This window comes from Besnoitia besnoiti, assembly GCF_002563875.1.
Source record: "Besnoitia besnoiti strain Bb-Ger1 chromosome Unknown contig00007, whole genome shotgun sequence".
In the NCBI taxonomy this organism is placed as follows: Eukaryota; Apicomplexa; class Conoidasida; order Eucoccidiorida; family Sarcocystidae; genus Besnoitia; species Besnoitia besnoiti.
The window spans coordinates 1741901-1761827 of NW_021703915.1; the positions used below are offsets into that span (position 1 = coordinate 1741901).

Consider the following 19927-nt stretch of genomic DNA (forward strand, 5'->3'; position numbering starts at 1 on the left):
TCTGCTCCCACGGGGCGCTACGCTCCTGCTGATGTTGTCGCCATGGCCTCCAGACTGACTGCCTGGCTTACGACTGGTGTTACAGGGCTCTGTACTGTACACGGTGGCACAGAATCCCTTGTTTAAGGACTCAACGCCTACACGCCGTGCAGCCAGCTTGCATTAACTTCACGTGCATCCGGGCCCGGATTGCAACGTTTGAAGCGTGCACAGACGCCTCCTTGACTGAGCGGCTCAACCGGTTTACGAACAAACTAGATTCCCACGTGAACTAGAGTCGGCATGCGCTGAAGGGTGATTGATAACTCCACACCAGGTTTGAATATGAGGCGGAAGCAGCGGCCTCTACGAACAATCCGTTCCTTGGGGCATGCAAAATGTGGTGGAAACACCCTTTTAGTTATCTGCAACAAGGCGGGCCAGGCGTGGTGAGCAAAATAGGACTGACGAAGGCAATTAATTGGCCTTGCGTTACAGTGACCGGACGTTGTGCGCTAGGAGGCACTGCCACGGAATCCCACCCTCCACCTCCGCTATACGGCACGCCCGGCGACGAGTGTTGTTTTTGTGGTGTGACAACAAGGCCTAAAGTCGTGTGCGACGGACGCCCCTTTGGCAGTGCTTTTTGAGATACACTCCATTTCGACACTCAAGTGAGTGCACTGGCCACTGGACACCCTAAGCCCTGTGCCAATCGAGAGGGCGTCCGTCCCTAGCTTCGTCAGGCAGAAGGATGGTGGCATCTGCTCTTTGACTGCGGCCCAGAACTCCCGCGGTCAGGTCGCAAATCTCGCGTGTGACTCCGGGGTGCCAAGGGCGCCTCTTCATACGTAGTCTTTGGGGCAGAGAGACGATAGGAAAAAGCCAGCGGGACCCTAAACCCCAGTGACTCCCGATCTCCTGGGCTCCTTTCCTCGAGTTGCCAGCGAAAAGGACCGCAAACGTTACCACATCAGCCGGCGAACACACGCATGACGATCCTGTAGCGGGAGACAGCTCATACGCACGCGGAAATAGTGTCATCTCAAGGTAAGTCCGCCGGCGCGCCCAGGATCAGCAACTCCTGACAGTAGCAGGAGTGAAACTTAAGTGGCCTGCTGAATACCACAAGTTGCCGCAAAGAAGTCTTTTTTCTGCATAGATCACGTGGCGATTGGTACCCGCAGTTTTAAACGTCAGGATGCTATCTCCAATAGGATCACGCATATGATTTGCAGGTGCTGCTTATCAGCAACCTGCGACTCGGGTCCCCTATTGCTCAGCTTTTGGTGAACCCCCTGAGCGTACGAGCTGCATTTGCGCCGGGGTCTGAGTTTGACACCGGCATGGCAGACCCCAAATTTGCTTCCTCCTCCATGTCGTGGGATTAACATTGCTGCTGCTGACTGATGCAGGCCCTAGGTGTGCGCGTTTATGCTTGCAGCGCCTTGTTGCCGCTGCTCGCTACAGTCTCTGTATGTTGTCTCCGCTGTGCTTTTCCAGGTGGACAACATGGAGCGGACCGGGCTTCTGTTGTTTTCCCGGAACATGCATAATGCACCCTGCTGGCTAACGTAGCCGTATCTGTCGCTCAACACCTGAGTGAGCTCGTGGGCTGCGCTCTTCATTCGCTCGACAGCAAGTTCAAAGAAGGTCGTACTGCCAAGCGCAGGAGCACCACTCGAGCGAACGAGGGGGGGTCCCGCGCGGCGGCATTTCAACCACGTTAGAGACAACGACAGACCCCGAGCCCGCCCACGTGGGTGCCGATCTCCAAAGGCACTGGCGTCTTATCCGTGTTTTACGCTGACAGTGTACAAGAACTAACGAGTCACACAGTGGCACGTCAGAAAGCGAGTAGGGAGCACAGATAGGGGCTTAAACCGTTCCATGCTTCTGCAGACTCTGCTACCGATTGCACCCACAAGGATGCCACTACATTATTTCGTCACCTCAAATGCTCCGTCAGCAGACGTGGTCAGCAGCTCTTTCCCCAAGATTCGGTGGCAGTAACTCTGCTACATGCTAACGCCATGCCGTCAAAGGAAATCAGGTATGACCACAAACGTGCCTACCGCGTGACTCTGCGTGGATTTGTGTCCTTAGATGAAGGGAGAGCCGGCGTGGGAGGCCATGCCCACGGGACGCTGCGCACCTCCGGCGCGCCGTGCCGGTCGCCTGGCTTCTGGCTGTACTGCAGGCTCCCTGTTGTCGGAGGAGTCATCTATGGGGCACAAAAAACTGGGCATGCCCGCTGCCAGCCGCTGTTCGGCAGGAGATGCTTTCGCATCGAGTTCCGCGGCCTCCTGCAGTCGTGCCCTGCCCTCGTATTACCGGTTGTACTGTGCCTTTACTATCTTCGTGGCCGTTGTTGTTCTGCGCATCGTATCTGCCGTCCAGGGGCGTAACAGCACGGAGGGGCCTGCTAACCTCTGCATTTTGTGGATCCGGCAGCGAATTCTGTCGTGCGAAGGGGCATCTGGCTGGGACGCCTGTTTCTTGCCTGCCGTGTGGCTTTTTTTTAATGCTTATCATGTCATCTCAGCAAACCTTTTTGTCAGCATGTACGCTAACGTAAGAGTGTGCCGCGCCATTTTCTTGCTCGTTTTTTTTTGGGGGGGGGGGGGGGGGGGCTGGGCCGGTGCAACAGTTCTTCGACGGTGAACGTTCTGCAGCCCTCGCGATGCGGACCGCGGGAACTCTGATATGTACCTTTTGTGCCGAAAGCACGGTGGGCAAACTGAAGTCGGCGCTGCGAATGAGATGGGTCTTTTAGGGGTTTTATGCCTGTCAGGGCGGCCGCCGAGTTGCTGAAGCCCCCAGTCCCGTTTTACCTGCGGAGCAATTATGCTAACCACACGCGCGTGCTGTATGTTCCGCAAGGTGCGCCATGTCCACGCTTAAAGAAAATTCATGGCGATTCGTGCTGAATCACGTGAGCAGCCGCCGTTTCATCGAGGTAGGGACGCAAACCTCGTGTGGTACTTGGACCACAGTGCTGGCCGCGCGACTACGGAAAAAGGTAGAGGAAGCTGGCGAAAATCAGGAATCGTCAAGGAACACTGAAAATGGTGTTAACGCCCCCGTAGTCAACTAGTTGGATGATGCGAAGCAAGTACTGAAGGCGGCCGTGGAGGGTACCGGCGTCCTCCGGACACCTGAAGCCGTCTTCCGAGTTACCAGGCGGCGAACCAAAGTGCGCTGAAGAGAGGCGGATCACTTCACTGCGCTCCATTGGCCTTACTGCCTGAAATCAACCAACCTTTCTGAGTCGGCGAGACGGCCGATGCTCGGGCGCGCCAAGGGACTGTCCCCGACCACAGGCATACATGTGGGGGCCAAGACAGAGAATACAACCTGAAAGAGGGAAGTCTGAGGTTGTAAAGAAGACAACCGGGGTAGTAGCACCAACTGTGACGGTCGAAATCCAGAGCCTGCCAAGAATGCAGACAGGAATGAGCCGCCGTGCGGGCTCGCTGGCAGATCACTAAACCTTAAACTTGGTGCCGTGACTATTGCTACGAGGGGCATGAAAGGCCCTTAACGTGACACATGAGTAAAACGGCCACCAGCCCTAATGGCCGTCCCGCCTGCTCCCCATATTTGTCGCAGACCTGATGTAGCGCTATCGAAGCCGCACTATCATGGTGCTGGCACCAGTGTGAGCTCCGGCAGAAGCTTGTATACGACTCAAACTCTGACCGGTCTTCGGTACAGTTATGCAGCATGGCTACCTTCGCACATGCTTTCTCAGATGATTGCCCAGCTCATCGACGATGACGCAAAACAGTTGTGGCTCCGGCAGACCCGCGGTGGCATTAGCTCGATTAGACGTTGTCGACTGCGGCCCCTCGCTACCATTCAACGGCCTTGAAGCTCTGGTTGCGCCGTGGAAGCCGTGAGAGATGACAAGAGATCCTACTTCAAGCGCTCTATGTGAACTTTGACAATCGTAGGTGTGCCAGCCTAATACGGTGGTGCCATGATCAGCTCTCTAGCCTCGAGCCATCAGCTTTCCTGCTGGAGCGCGATTCTGGCAGAGGCGTGTAGAGCTCTCCTGAGCACAAGTGTGGCTGCAGTGCTTTGCATGACATACGAATTTTTTGCGACACCACAGAGTTACACGTAGGTTTTTTTCCACGCTTTCCTCCCCTTCCCTGACACCATGCTGCGGAGGCGTCCTTACTGAAGACGAGGACACCAGAGCGCCATTTCAGTAGACACTCACTGTCGTAAGTGCACAGGTGATTGGCTTGTACGCGGCCCACTACTTCCCCTGGTTTCGGAATGATGCAAGTGACAAACCCCCTCCCTAACCTCGTCACTGAACCTGATTACCCCTGCTGATAGGACAGATGGCGCGCTCTCTTGTGTGATGGGCCGTATCGGCCTACTCCGGAAACGCGCTGCACAAGTCGGTATCGAGGGCCTACACGAAACTGGAACTTCTTTTAAAATGCATTCATGCACGGTTTTCGTTCGATGTGGAATGCAGATTGACCCAGCGCCTCCTTTGGAGTGACATACAAGCCTGGTCTAGCTCCCGGGTAACCGGTAGGCACCGCCACCACATTAGCAGCCCATCCGGCGTGTCTGGTGAGTGCGCTCGGGAGACAGAGGCTGCGTCCTTGTAACGCCCCTATTGCCCCCGACTGCTGCACAGCTTTACTTATATACGTTCCGTGCGTGCGGTCTTACGTATTCACTAATATTTCTTGCCCGCCAGAGACTGGAGTCTACGATGTCTTAGGACTTTTTCAACATTGTGCCGCCTTCCTCTCATTTTCGTTTGTTGGCACCGCGTTCTGACATTCAAGCTCCGCAGAAACGACAACGATCATGAGCCTCGCCTGCGAGGAGCGCCGCACGCATATTTTCAGGTCTACCCATTGCAGACAGGCCCTAAACCACATCAGATCACGCAGAAACGCCATGTGCGCATCCACAAATTACATTCAGCGGTGGGCGAGATGTACTGCGACATCGCGAGGTTCCCTCGCAGCGCCACCTTCGATATAAAACCCAGTGCAGATGCTCCAGCAGGCGGGTCAGGTGTTACAGAAGCTGTACACGTTCGTTTCCTGTAGCGTACGTCGGCACTTCTTCTTTCACCCTAACGTTCTCAACCAGGGGGCGCAGGTCTCTAGCACGCCCTCCCTGCACTTTAGGTCATGCACACGAAGAGCTGAAGTTAGTAGGCCGCCTTCACACAAACGCCGCCTCGTGCACGCTCCGTCACACCGTCTTTCTTGGTCTGCGGCACCCATCGCGTGGCCGGCGGTTGCAGCCACGGCGGCCTCCTTCCGGCGACAGCTCCATAGCGGCCGGGCCGTATCACAACGAGCGTCCATCCTCCGTCGCCCCACACTGCTAGTGCTCCAGAGCTGTTTTCAGCCACTGCCGTTGACACGTTTGACCCCTTCAAGGGCTTCTCCCTCGCTCCGCTCTGCCCGTGAGTTGCACTCGCCAGTTTTTGTACGGCAAGCTAGCTAATGCCGCTCGCGTCGGCACATGTGTTTTAGCTCCGACAATTTTCCGCCCCTTACCTCGGCTTTTGCTATGCGAGGGAAGACCTATAACCAGCAACTTGGCCTCCCCATTCCTACAAGAATGGACGGTATGAAGTTTCTTCACCAATCAGCGGTCCATCCAGACGCAAAGCAGGTGGCCTGTGTAGATGCAGGGCAGCTCTGTTTACAACAAACTGAACAAATTCTGCATGCAGTGCAGGGTCCGCAGGCGTATGACTCAAGGCTCAGTTGCCTCCCAGGCCTGCTTCTTTAAATTCACGTGTGGCACCGACGGAAGGCGTATCTACAACGGCTGTTTCAGACGTGTTGGGGGATTGACAACAACCTGGTACGCTTCCATCCTAGAAACGGAGGTTCCTCGAATAATCGCACGTTTGCTACACCACGCGATAATGAAAACACACACCTGAGCCCTCGAAGCAGTTGCAACACGCTGAGGATAAACGCTTTCAAGCACCGCTAACTGCGGCAGGCGCAGCGGGGTCTATCAGGTGAAGTCTGCCGGCAAATGACAAATCAGCAGAGAAGAAAACCTGTCCGAAACAGGAATCGTTTCACGGCCACAAAGTGTTGACCTAGACTTTAGGTTTCTGCACGCTGTATGCTGGGTGTTTAACAGATATCTGCTACGTGCGGCTTCCTATGTGTCTCGCCCCCTCCTGCATACCGTCTCGGACTGCCATTCCTGGTGAGCCGTTTACCCGGGCAGACACGCACGTGCACTCTGACGGCTGTCCCCAGACAGCTAAGTTGATATTCGGCTGCAGCTGCATTCAACGGAAATGAATCGTCGCCTTGCGATCCGTATACCTGGCCCCAGTGGCAGGCGACGGAGGCTCTCACTGGGATTCTCATGGCCGCATCGCTTTCAGTCGCCGTTCGTCACGAATGCGCCGAGCGACCCGGGGGGAATGCCATATACGGTCGCCTTGGTAGCTCTGAGCCCCGCATTATTTGCGAGGACGTCGAGCCCCTAGACGAGGTTAGGGAGCACTCCGCCGTAGAACATGCCTGTCAGTCGACCAGATCCAGTGGGGCCGCCAAACCCTGGCTCGTGCGCACCCCTGCTGTGCAGGACATCTTTTCTCCGGTACGGGGTGTCACAAACGTGGCGCACACCCCCCTTGCACCCTATTCCCGCACAAAACAAAACACAAACTAGTGTTCTCCAGATTCTCTCCTCGTCTAGCACGTCAGCTGAAACACTGCTTCGTACGGAGAAGCCCTCCGCGCGTATCCAGCCGCATTCGCCGTGCACGGGCTCTGTGGCTGCCAGGAGAATTTGGTATAGGGCGCCAGACAATCTCACAGCAGTGGTCACTGGCGTGTTACCCTGCGTTCCCTCGTCTAACGCGTGGTTGTACGGCGGGCTGCTGTGCCACCCATAAGGTATCGAGAAGTTGTGACATGGCAGCAACAGCGGCTCTACTTGTCGGCCGCACAGACGGACATGCATGTTTATCTTTCGCGAGGCAGTCTCTTGTTCAGCGGAGGACAGTGAACAGTCATGCCACTGTACAGGGGCCTGGGCGTCGTTACTGTAGAGTCGTGGCTTCGATTTGTCCGGCACGGACCGTCTCGGTCATGTGGACTCCCGCAACCGCCGAAGCCTGCAAGCTCGCCACTGATACTGGGACCGCTGGCGTTTCCGCTTACTCGCGGAGTCGAGTCGTAGGCTGAAGGCGAACCTGCTCTTTTAGCCTCGGTCCTATGGGGCGCCCGAGCTGACGCGCACCGTAGACAGACGTAATTGGTGAAAACCTGAGCGGCAAAGACTGTGGTCGTGCATGGAGTCGTGACGGGCCCTCGTCAGGGTCGTAAGGCAGCCTCCGCCTGCCTGTTGCTGCATGCTTGCTCTATGCGCCACATCAGAAGAGGGAGAGAGTGCTGGCATGACTCTAGCGTATGCATTCACTTCGTCAAGGCGGACACCACGCACATTACGCCCATTGTGTATATGGCACTCGGGCGATGACGACGAGTTGTTTGTCCTTCCTCAACTAGTATTCCACCATCCTGGCTGCCTCAAATCTAAGATAAAACCGTTGGTCAGGTCGCCTGCTCCTAGAGTGAAAGCAGTAGTTCAGATATAATGATGGGACGCTCGTGTCACTCTGCAAACACTTCTGTCTGCAGAGACACGACGTCAACCTGAAACTCCGGCCGGAGTCGCGCCCGGAGGCAGACCCGCCCTGACGGTCCTTTGCCTCGGAAATGACGGAAGTAAGTTCGCTCTCGAGGTTCCTGGTTTGAGCTTCCAGCCTCGAGGCCTGTGACGGGCATCCTACAACGCGGCGCCGGAAGTTGCTTGACGCGTTGCTCCGCCAGGTCCGCAGCAGGGCCTCACTGGGACTGCAGCGGTTGTCGTGTATCATGTTGCCAGACACACGCCGAGGCCCACGCGGCCCCCCCGGTAGCTACACGGCTTCTTCTGATGCCAGGTCGGCCAACACTACGCGGGACGCCAGGTGCATTCGCAAGCACCACACAAAACAAAGATTCCTCAGAGCAGCGCGCGCCGTCGGATATTCTTTGTCGCTGTGCTCTGCCAGCTCCGCAGCACGGCATCCGTTGGACTGTAGTCGCTGTTGTATAACATGTTGTGTGCCACATGCTGAGCGACGTAGATGCCTTCGCCGCGACCCCATTCTTGCCGCAGTCGACGGGCCTCCTCCTTTATCTTGATAATGGCAAGCTCTGCGAACGTCAGCGTGTGCTCCGGTCGGTCGGGAGTAGCTGGCAAATCAGGACGCACATTACGGCATAGGAGATACAGATGGCAACGCAGCGCGAGAAAATGAAGCTGCGTACGTTGATGCCTGCCACGGGGGACACATGCAACCGGTTGTGCAACCGACCCCCCGAAACCTGCATACTGATGCCGCGTACTAGCATTCAACAGAGATGTCGCTGAAACACACCGTGAGCCTGCATCCCTCAACGGTGAACGCGTATATGCCCTTCGTGATTATTTCGTGTTTGCCTGCGTTCGTCCGCTGGAGCGCGGATATCTGTCCTCTGTATAGCATGATCGAATTTGTATCGCGGTGCAGGCTGTGTCGCATCTCACTGGAGGCACCAGGTCCTGTTCCGCCGCCTTCTTCCAGATGCGGGACCGCCACCCCACTCGCTTCCAGACGGGCCCGCAGAGCTTCGGCTTCGTCAACCAAGCTTTGTGCACGCTGCAGGCGGTCCCGCGCTTGGGTGCAATACCTACAAATCCCAGATCGTCTCCACCTTCTAACATCCTTTGCCGATGGATTCCGTGTGCCTTGTCGGAGCATTCGAGCTGCAATGTATTCCCGTACGAACGTCTCCCTGTCTTCCCATGTCTTCTTTAGCTGACCTGCTCTATTCAGCAATCGCTGGATGACAAGTGCCGCATATGGTACGTTTTTAGATCCCGGAAGCCCGATGGGAGCCGCTAGCAGGGACCCCCTTACTATGTCACACGCTTGCGGCCCAGCCGCCGAGCACCCCGTTGTCCGCCCAGTGGGGCCAAAGACCCCTCTCCCGCCGAGCCGGGCTGATTTATATGGGGCACTACGCGGGCCGCGAGCTGCATCCGCACACACCGCACAAACGTCAAACTCCTCAGACGAACAGGGGCACACGCTGACGATAGGAGCAGGGAGCGCCGGCATGACTCATCGTCTCCAGATTCTGTCGGCTCCTGTCGTTCGTTGTGGCTCGTGAAAATGGAACAACAGCCCTGGAACGCGTCGATACGGCCGGCGCACACCCGCCGGTCTGGGACTGAGCAGAACGATAGCATCGGGGGGGTGGCGGCAGGGATGTGTGGAACACCTGAAATGACAGATACTGCAACGCCTCGGTGCAGCCCACCGGCCCCACACACACACCTTGCGGCCACAGACACCAGACCGCACCTTGTACACAGCCGACTGTAACCGAATGAGCGCCAGGGCCCGCAGGAGCGCTTGCGCCGCTGGAGGATTCCGCGGCAATCTCCCAGACTCCTGACGATAGCCAACGCTGAGCTCGAGCTGCTTGGGCTTCCAGCGCCTCGGCGTACTTTGCCTGCCGTCCGTCCCTTACACGCGCCTCGACTCGTACTCGTCGGGACCAGTATGCCACATTGCTATCCGTCGGGTGTACTGTGGGCGACTCGAACATGCGTTTTGCAATTGCTGTCGAAATCGATCGCTCATGGTCCTCAATTTGCGTGCGGAGCTTTTGGGCGTCCGCCCTCACACTCGCAAGTCCAGCGACCACATATGGAACCACGCTAGGCGCAGGCCCCGGGAGAGGCGCTGATGCTTCTGACGCATGGACTCCCACACACCACGCGAAACCACTAATTGCAGTAAGAGTGTTTTGTCGGCGGCAAGGCGACGAATACAGCTAGACTTCACAGTGCAGCCTCCCCCTACCACAGCCACATATTCTTATCCCGAGCCCACACGAGACTGGGCATCAACAAGAGTGCCATACAGCGACCGCGACGGGTGTCTCTTCGTCCTGCTGCACTCTGATCACGACAATGCAAGGAACCGAACTTGCGCAGAATGTCTCTTGAGCCGCCACTTCCAATCCAACATGGAGCAGCCCCCCGACGGCCGCTGTGCGATGGCCCACTCACCTGCGGTGCCCGCGGCAGGCGTCTCAGCGATCGCGCTCGAACTACTTGGTGGCGGAGACTCCGTCTGCGCCACATGAACCCCCTCTGCCCGAAGCAAGTCTGCAAGCGCGGTTGCCTGCCTCTCGAGATTGGCGGCTTCCCCCAGGCGTGACTCAAATCGGTGCCGGTACCGGCAGCGTGCCCTGGCGATCCATTCGTTGACATCAGACTGTGTGGGTGGACTGTCGTGCCGTAGTATCTGGCGGCCGGCGTTCTCCACTATGTAACTCTCTTCGCATCCCCACATTCGCCGTAGCTCCCTTGCCTCGTCTCTCAAAACATTCACCATAAGCTCGCCGTACGTTGTTGTGCCGGTGCCAGGCAAAGTAACAGGGCGGGCGAGTCCAAGTGGGGCAACGTGTACAGTACCGGCGTCGTAGGCAACAGTCCCGACACCGCTCGCGGCCCCGTCTGCTAGCTGGGGAGCTGTAGGTCGCAGCAACCGCACAACTCGACGTGCGCTCATGCCGCTGGTGCACATGGTCTTGTCGCCCCTTCTGCGCTGCCCAGTTCAGCGGCGTTGTTGGGCTAATACTTCGCGAATTGTTTCTGAACACGCTGTCAAAATGTCTATGGCGCTGAACCAAGCCTGGCGGCTGACAAGGGCCACGGTCCCGTGGAGCCAGGATCTAACGTTTAGGCAGTCACGCAATCATCCCCTCGTGCACCATCCTGCTCTCTCGGCGACGTCAACGGTCAATCCCGCGCCGCCACGGATCAATCCCAAAACCCTTGGGAACCGACCTGCCCGTGGTTCTATCAAATGATGAGTGTCAGTGTTTTTTCCGACCAACTCAACCGGTGGACTCGGCGTATTGGCGTCCGTTACATGATGCTGAGAAAAACAACCCATACCGGCATCGTTGTTGTCTCCACCCGTAGGCGTCGGAGAAGGCGGTACGTGAGTAGTTGCAGCAAATAGTATCACATTGGATACAAGCAATCTGAGGCACACAGCCGTCAAGGTGGTCACGACGAAGTGGCAGCATTTCATGTCCACGGCGGCTATGTGCGACAGTAGCGAGCTCGCTCTGACCGGCAACAGGAACCTGCTACAGCCGTACCCGCCAGATCGAGCTGAGTGACCAGAGGACCTCGCCCGGCAGCCCCGGAGGAAACTCCTGACCATGGAAAATTCTGATCAGTTAGGGGTCAGACAAGTCACGCCGGCAATTGATGTGCGGCGGTCCGTCACATTTGGCTGCAGAGCGCCCCCGTGAACCGCTGGCTGCATGCGCGCCAGGCTCGCGGAGAACACGGGAACAATCAGTACGATCCTGCAGTGCCTACCATACCGACCTGTCCGGAAGCCTAAGCGCCACGACATTCACTTTCAAGGTGACGACCGTACCACGGAAACGACAATTCACTCCAGAGAGGCCCAACGCCCTGCAATGGCCGTGACGCATCGCATCCGCAGACAAGGATGATACCCGGTTCACCGGGCTCGCATCGGCCAAGCAAGCCACCCACGGGGGGACCAGCGGAATCTGTGGTGCACTGGCGTGGACTGGCACCCCAGAGATACTCTACCCTCGGGCGGCATTCGCATGCAGCAGTTTGCAGTGGACTGCCGAACGGCGGTCCCTACAGCAAACCCTGGAGACCACGCGACGTAGAGTCTCCCTCCGACCTGCGAGGTGAAATGCTGTCATTTGTCTTCGTTACCAGGGGGTCGAGCGACAGGGGCGGCGGTGCCGGGAGCTGGCTTGCTTGCTCGTGTCACCCCGCGCCTCATGTGCAAGGTGGATGACAAACGTGTTTAGTTGTAATCTTATATAATCCTCCTTCTCCTAACTGATTTACTCGATATCAACTTTGAACTGTAGGATATTTTAGTCTAGCTTCTGTTTTTAAAAATAATTCAACAGGTTTTATTAATTTAGCTACTATAGCACATAAATGGTATATTAAAGATATTTTATCATTTTTTTTACATATACCAGTAAATGAGTTAAAAGTTGAGACGAGATGAGAGAGCACTGTTCTAACTGCCCCCTGGTCTCTGCCGCTCGGCTCCCGCAGCAGGCTGAACCATTGGCAGACAGAAAAGGTCGCGCAAGCAAATAACCGGTTCATGTGCCGCGCTTCGTCCCAGCGATATGAACAACAGCCACACGCGTCGCATTACTGCATTGGCGACCACGCGTTGACCATAAGCCTGCTACCCTCGCGTGCCTCCGGGGATCCATCGTCCCACCGGCAGCGCGCGCCGCACCGGTGGCAAGTAACTCCAAGTAGATCGCTCCCCGAGAATGCCGCTCGCGGGCTCTCTCTGTCCGCACATGGGTTGCGCAGTGGCGAGTCGTGCAGGGGCGGTGCACCCGCACTGGAGCACCGCCTGGCGCGTCTCGATAGACAGATGGAGAAGCCAAACTAGACTACCGGGGGACACTTGTACGAGTGCTGGTGATCACTCATTTGCGGGTCACGTCGTTGCGCACGGACGTCCTCTTAGATGTTTCCCGCTCAGCGGGCGTAACTAACAGTCCGTTGGAAGTCACGCGCCATCGTAGCGCACGTCTGGAATCCGTGCACTAAATGACAGGTTTGCTGACTAACTGGCTGGCTCTCCCAACGTTCCCACTAGATCGGGAGTCGGTCGCGCGTCGACGAGCATCTGCGGGCAGCCATTGCGGGCAGCCATCGCGCACCCTAGGGCACGCAACAAGCCACGGCACAGTATGCGCCGCCAGGGCAGTGGTTTCGGTGGCGTTGGGGCGCCGTGTCTGCCCATTCGGGGAGCTAGCACAGTCACCGTCGGCGGCGTACTGGCTCCAGGGCCGTCTCGTTGAGACCACCGTGTGAGTAGGGCTGTGATGGCGAGCGCACCTGCCGCACGTGTTGCTCGCTCTAGTGTTTCGAGTCTATACGAGCTCGGGTGCAGTCGCAATGGAGCGCATGCGTCACCAACACACGGTACAGCAGCACACAGCGTATCGCACTCTTGATTCACCGCAGGTAATGGGCGGGAGTCAGCCGCAGGGCTGCCTACTCCCTACGACGCCCCTAATCCAAGATTGTGCACTTCCCTGCCCCGCGGACGCACTGCGCAGATCCATCGCTCATGGCGGAAGGGAAGGCGTTCGATGTTAGTCTCAAACATTGCCGCTGCGGGACTGAATGCCACAACATCTCACAGTGGTTGTCCAACATGCTGACGGGGCACAAGTCTCGTCCGCTACCGCGCCCGGTCTCGCGACGGGTTGTGTACAATGGATCCAGCTGTCTTCCCATAATTCGAAACGCAACCACAGCATATGCTATTACGGGCACGTGTCCCCCCCCGCACTGCGTAGCGGTGTGGCACTCGGCCGTGGAGCACCGGCAACTGATTCCAGACTTCGCAGGGCGGCGCCACCAGGCTTATCCTTCGTAGTCGGGTCTACCTCGCACCCAGGACCGCTCGAGGAGCTGACGTGTGCCAGAACTATATACAGGACAAATTGAACAACCTGCGGCCGGACGGGCGACCTGACCTGACCGCTGACACAGGCGCTCGAGAGAAGCAAACTCAGTTTTCCGGGGTGGTGCCGGCCCACCAACGCAGCTGCGTTTGCACTGTGTCCGTTGTTGATATGCCTCCACATGCGGAACATCAGGTCAATCAGGCAACATCGGCGAGGGCCGAGCAAGCCCTTGACGCCTGCGCGCCCCTGCTGTGCGGCACATCTTTCCTTCGTCACGTCTTGTCACAAAAGTGGGGCACACGCGGCCTGCACGACAAGCCACAGACATGGGCACCCCGAACTATACTCCCCCCCCCATCTTCCCTGCTCGAGCTGCAAGTCATCCAAAATGCTACGTCGCAGGGGAAGCTGTCCAAGCTCAGCCAGCGGGACCCGACGTGCAAGCGCTTCTGCGGCGGACAGGTGCATATGCACTCCGGCAAGCGGAAACCACACGGTCGCGTTCATTGGGGTGCTCCTCATGTAGTCAACAATCGCGTGGATGGCGATATGTTGTGGCGCCCATAATGTATCAGGACATGTGACGGCAACTGAGGCTCTGTTGGTCGGCCGCCAACGGCGGGTATGCATAATTACCTTTCGCGAGGCGGTCGCTTCTTCAGCGGCAACGAGCGCAGAGCCCAGTGACTATACAAGGGCCTGGGCGTAGTTACTCTCGATTCGTGTGCAGCAACAGAGGACACTGGCTCTGCTGCTGCTGGTCCTGCTTTGGACTGTTCCGGGAGGTGCTGGCTGACTCCGAGTGCGTGGGGTGATGGTGGCCGGGGCGCGGACATCTCAACGCTCGCTAACAGCCACTTCTTCTTGGGATGCGGATGCGGCGATTCCGACCTTGAGGCACTGCTGTCAGCTTCGCGGCGAAGACGGCGTCTTACGACCGAGACGCCGGATGGCCTGGCACCTGCCGCCTCGGTCACGTGAACTCGCGCGACCGGCGAAGCCTGCGAGGTCGCCGCTGAAGCGGGAGGCGCCGCTGCCTGGCCTTCCAGATGAAGTGGAGTCGTGGACCGGAGGCGGGGCTGTGGTGCCGTCGGCGGTTTCATGGTGAGCCAAGACGGACGCGACACGGTCACAGACGTAACTGGTGAAAACCAGAGCGGCAATGCCGGTGGACCTGGACGGCGTCGTGACGGCCCCTCGCCCGGGTCGTCAGGAGGAGCCGGGGGCGGCTCTCGCGCACGTTTGTGTCTCTGGCCTGTTGGTGCTTGACTGCGCTCTGCAGCACATCAGAAAAGACTGTAGTGCAATAGCAGTTGTTTGGCGAACATCTAGCTCACACACGACCATTCGCAGACAGCTGAAGCCCAGCGCATTTCGCGCATTGTGTATACGGCGCTGCGGCAACGACGACGAGTCCCTTCGTCACTAGTATTCCACGCTAGCCTGCCGCGAATCTATCATTGAACAGTTGGGCAGCAGAGGAGAAGTTATTCTCTTGACTCTGTACACAATCCGCCTAACCGCAGAGAAACTACCTCAAGCTGAACCTACCATCGGACTCGGTCTCAGCGTGAGGCGACGCCTGCGGGCCCCGTGACTCTGAAATGGCAGACACAAGCTCGCTCTCGAGGTTCACGGCTTGAGCTTCCAGCCTCGAAGCCTTTTCCAGGTGTGCGGCGACGCGCCGTCGGAAATTCTTTGTCGCTGTGCTCTGCCAGCTCCGCAGCACGGCATCCGTTGGACTGTAGTCGCTGTTGTATAACATGTTGTGTGCCACATGCTGAGCGACGTAGATGCCTTCGCCGCGACCCCATTCTTGCCGCAGTCGACGGGCCTCCTCCTTTATCTTGATAATGGCAAGCTCTGCGAACGTCAGCGTGTGCTCCGGTCGGTCGGGAGTAGCTGGCAAATCAGGACGCACATTACGGCATAGGAGATACAGATGGCAACGCAGCGCGAGAAAATGAAGCTGCGTACGTTGATGCCTGCCACGGGGGACACATGCAACCGGTTGTGCAACCGACCCCCCGAAACCTGCATACTGATGCCGCGTACTAGCATTCAACAGAGATGTCGCTGAAACACACCGTGAGCCTGCATCCCTCAACGGTGAACGCGTATATGCCCTTCGTGATTATTTCGTGTTTGCCTGCGTTCGTCCGCTGGAGCGCGGATATCTGTCCTCTGTATAGCATGATCGAATTTGTATCGCGGTGCAGGCTGTGTCGCATCTCACTGGAGGCACCAGGTCCTGTTCCGCCGCCTTCTTCCAGATGCGGGACCGCCACCCCACTCGCTTCCAGACGGGCCCGCAGAGCTTCGGCTTCGTCAACCAAGCTTTGTGCACGCTGCAGGCGGTCCCGCGCTTGGGTGCAATACCTACAAATCCCAGATCGTCTCCACCTTCTAACATCCTTTGCCGATGGATTCCGTGTGCCTTGTCGGAGCATTCGAGCTGCAATGTATTCCCGTACGAACGTCTCCCTGTCTTCCCATGTCTTCTTTAGCTGACCTGCTCTATTCAGCAATCGCTGGATGACAAGTGCCGCATATGGTACGTTTTTAGATCCCGGAAGCCCGATGGGAGCCGCTAGCAGGGACCCCCTTACTATGTCACACGCTTGCGGCCCAGCCGCCGAGCACCCCGTTGTCCGCCCAGTGGGGCCAAAGACCCCTCTCCCGCCGAGCCGGGCTGATTTATATGGGGCACTTCGCGGGCCGCGAGCTGCATCCGCACACACCGCACAAACGTCAAACTCCTCAGACGAACAGGGGCACACGCTGACGATAGGAGCAGGGAGCGCCGGCATGACTCATCGTCTCCAGATTCTGTCGGCTCCTGTCGTTCGTTGTGGCTCGTGAAAATGGAACAACAGCCCTGGAACGCGTCGATACGGCCGGCGCACACCCGCCGGTCTGGGACTGAGCAGAACGATAGCATCGGGGGGGGTGGCGGCAGGGATGTGTGGAACACCTGAAATGACAGATACTGCAACGCCTCGGTGCAGCCCACCGGCCCCACACACACACCTTGCGGCCACAGACACCAGACCGCACCTTGTACACAGCCGACTGTAACCGAATGAGCGCCAGGGCCCGCAGGAGCGCTTGCGCCGCTGGAGGATTCCGCGGCAATCTCCCAGACTCCTGACGATAGCCAACGCTGAGCTCGAGCTGCTTGGGCTTCCAGCGCCTCGGCGTACTTTGCCTGCCGTCCGTCCCTTACACGCGCCTCGACTCGTACTCGTCGGGACCAGTATGCCACATTGCTATCCGTCGGGTGTACTGTGGGCGACTCGAACATGCGTTTTGCAATTGCTGTCGAAATCGATCGCTCATGGTCCTCAATTTGCGTGCGGAGCTTTTGGGCGTCCGCCCTCACACTCGCAAGTCCAGCGACCACATATGGAACCACGCTAGGCGCAGGCCCCGGGAGAGGCGCTGATGCTTCTGACGCATGGACTCCCACACACCACGCGAAACTACTAATTGCAGTAAGAGTGTTTTGTCGGCGGCAAGGCGACGAATACAGCTAGACTTCACAGTGCAGCCTCCCCCTACCACAGCCACATATTCTTATCCCGAGCCCACACGAGACTGGGCATCAACAAGAGTGCCATATCGCGACCGCGTCTGGTGTCTCTTCGTCCTGCTGCACTCTGATCACGACAATGCAAGGAACCGAACTTGCGCAGAATGTCTCTTGAGCCGCCACTTCCAATCCAACATGGAGCAGCCCCCCGACGGCCGCTGTGCGATGGCCCACTCACCTGCGGTGCCCGCGGCAGGCGTCTCAGCGATCGCGCTCGAACTACTTGGTGGCGGAGACTCCGTCTGCGCCACGTGAACCCCCTCTGCCCGAAGCAAGTCTGCAAGCGCGGTTGCCTGCCTCTCGAGATTGGCGGCTTCCCCCAGGCGTGACTCAAATCGGTGCCGGTACCGGTAGCGAGCCCTGGCGACCCATTCGTTGACATCAGACTGTGTGGGTGGACTGTCGTGCCGTAGTATCTGGCGGCCGGCGTTCTCCACTATGTAACTCTCTTCGCATCCCCACATTCGCCGTAGCTCCCTTGCCTCGTCTCTCAAAACATTCACCATAAGCTCGCCGTACGTTGTTGTGCCGGTGCCAGGCAAAGTAACAGGGCGGGCGAGTCCAAGGGGGGCAACGTGTACAGTACCGGCGTCGTAGGCAACAGTCCCGACACCGCTCGCGACCCCGTCTGCTAGCTGGGGAGCTGCAGGTCACAGCAACCGCACAACTCGACGTGCGCTCATGCCGCTGGTGCACATGGTCTTGTCGCCCCTTCTGCGCTGCCCAGTTCAGCGGCGTTGTTGGGCTAATACTTCGCGAATTGTTTCTGAACACGCTGTCAAAATGTCTATGGCGCTGAACCAAGCCTGGCGGCTGACAAGGGCCACGGTCCCGTGGAGCCAGGATCTAACGTTTAGGCAGTCACGCAATCATCGCCTCGTGCACCATCCTGCTCTCTCGGCGACGTCAACGGTCAATCCCGTGCCGCCACGGATCAATCCCAAAACCCTTGGGAACCGACCTGCCCGTGGTTCTATCAAATGATGAGTGTCAGTGTTTTTTCCGACCAACTCAACCGGTGGACTCGGCGTATTGGCGTCCGTTACATGATGCTGAGAAAAACAACCCATACCGGCATCGTTGTTGTCTCCACCCGTAGGCGTCGGAGAAGGCGGTACGTGAGTAGTTGCAGCAAATAGTATCACATTGGATACAAGCAATCTGAGGCACACAGCCGTCAAGGTGGTCACGACGAAGTGGCAGCATTTCATGTCCACGGCGGCTATGTGCGACAGTAGCGAGCTCGCTCTGACCGGCAACAGGAACCTGCTACAGCCGTACCCGCCAGATCGAGCTGAGTGACCAGAGGACCTCGCCCGGCAGCCCCGGAGGAAACTCCTGACCATGGAAAATTCTGATCAGTTAGGGGTCAGACAAGTCACGCCGGCAATTGATGTGCGGCGGTCCGTCACATTTGGCTGCAGAGCGCCCCCGTGAACCGCTGGCTGCATGCGCGCCAGGCTCGCGGAGAACACGGGAACAATCAGTACGATCCTGCAGTGCCTACCATACCGACCTGTCCGGAAGCCTAAGCGCCACGACATTCACTTTCAAGGTGACGACCGTACCACGGAAACGACAATTCACTCCAGAGAGGCCCAACGCCCTGCAATGGCCGTGACGCATCGCATCCGCAGACAAGGATGATACCCGGTTCACCGGGCTCGCATCGGCCAAGCAAGCCACCCACGGGGGGACCAGCGGAATCTGTGGTGCACTGGCGTGGACTGGCACCCCAGAGATACTCTACCCTCGGGCGGCATTCGCATGCAGCAGTTTGCAGTGGACTGCCGAACGGCGGTCCCTACAGCAAACCCTGGAGACCACGCGACGTAGAGTCTCCCTCCGACCTGCGAGGTGAAATGCTGTCATTTGTCTTCGTTACCAGGGGGTCGAGCGACAGGGGCGGCGGTGCCGGGAGCTGGCTTGCTTGCTCGTGTCACCCCGCGCCTCATGTGCAAGGTGGATGACAAACGTGTTTAGTTGTAATCTTATATAATCCTCCTTCTCCTAACTGATTTACTCGATATCAACTTTGAACTGTAGGATATTTTAGTCTAGCTTCTGTTTTTAAAAATAATTCAACAGGTTTTATTAATTTAGCTACTATAGCACATAAATGGTATATTAAAGATATTTTATCATTTTTTTTACATATACCAGTAAATGAGTTAAAAGTTGAGACGAGATGAGAGAGCACTGTTCTAACTGCCCCCTGGTCTCTGCCGCTCGGCTCCCGCAGCAGGCTGAACCATTGGCAGACAGAAAAGGTCGCGCAAGCAAATAACCGGTTCATGTGCCGCGCTTCGTCCCAGCGATATGAACAACAGCCACACGCGTCGCATTACTGCATTGGCGACCACGCGTTGACCATAAGCCTGCTACCCTCGCGTGCCTCCGGGGATCCATCGTCCCACCGGCAGCGCGCGCCGCACCGGTGGCAAGTAACTCCAAGTAGATCGCTCCCCGAGAATGCCGCTCGCGGGCTCTCTCTGTCCGCACATGGGTTGCGCAGTGGCGAGTCGTGCAGGGGCGGTGCACCCGCACTGGAGCACCGCCTGGCGCGTCTCGATAGACAGATGGAGAAGCCAAACTAGACTACCGGGGGACACTTGTACGAGTGCTGGTGATCACTCATTTGCGGGTCACGTCGTTGCGCACGGACGTCCTCTTAGATGTTTCCCGCTCAGCGGGCGTAACTAACAGTCCGTTGGAAGTCACGCGCCATCGTAGCGCACGTCTGGAATCCGTGCACTAAATGACAGGTTTGCTG

General features: G+C 57.7%; 2 protein-coding genes across 2 annotated transcripts; both read right to left on the reverse strand.

The window, feature by feature from the left end:
- Positions 1-8013: 8013 nt before the first annotated feature.
- On the reverse strand, positions 8014-11281 carry BESB_072730 (KRUF family protein; the record flags this gene model as incomplete). Its single annotated transcript, XM_029365646.1, has 4 exons — positions 8014-8246; positions 9401-9793; positions 10114-10578; positions 11008-11281. 4 exons carry the CDS (start codon positions 11279-11281, stop codon positions 8014-8016), a joined length of 1365 nt encoding a protein of 454 aa, XP_029218130.1.
- Positions 11282-14194: 2913 nt separating this feature from the next.
- BESB_072740 (KRUF family protein) lies at positions 14195-18500 on the reverse strand (the record flags this gene model as incomplete). Its single annotated transcript, XM_029365647.1, has 7 exons — positions 14195-14838; positions 15114-15464; positions 15799-16093; positions 16172-16287; positions 16620-17012; positions 17333-17797; positions 18227-18500. The coding sequence occupies 7 exons, from the start codon at positions 18498-18500 to the stop codon at positions 14195-14197; spliced, it is 2538 nt and encodes an 845-aa protein (XP_029218131.1).
- Positions 18501-19927: the final 1427 nt, after the last annotated feature.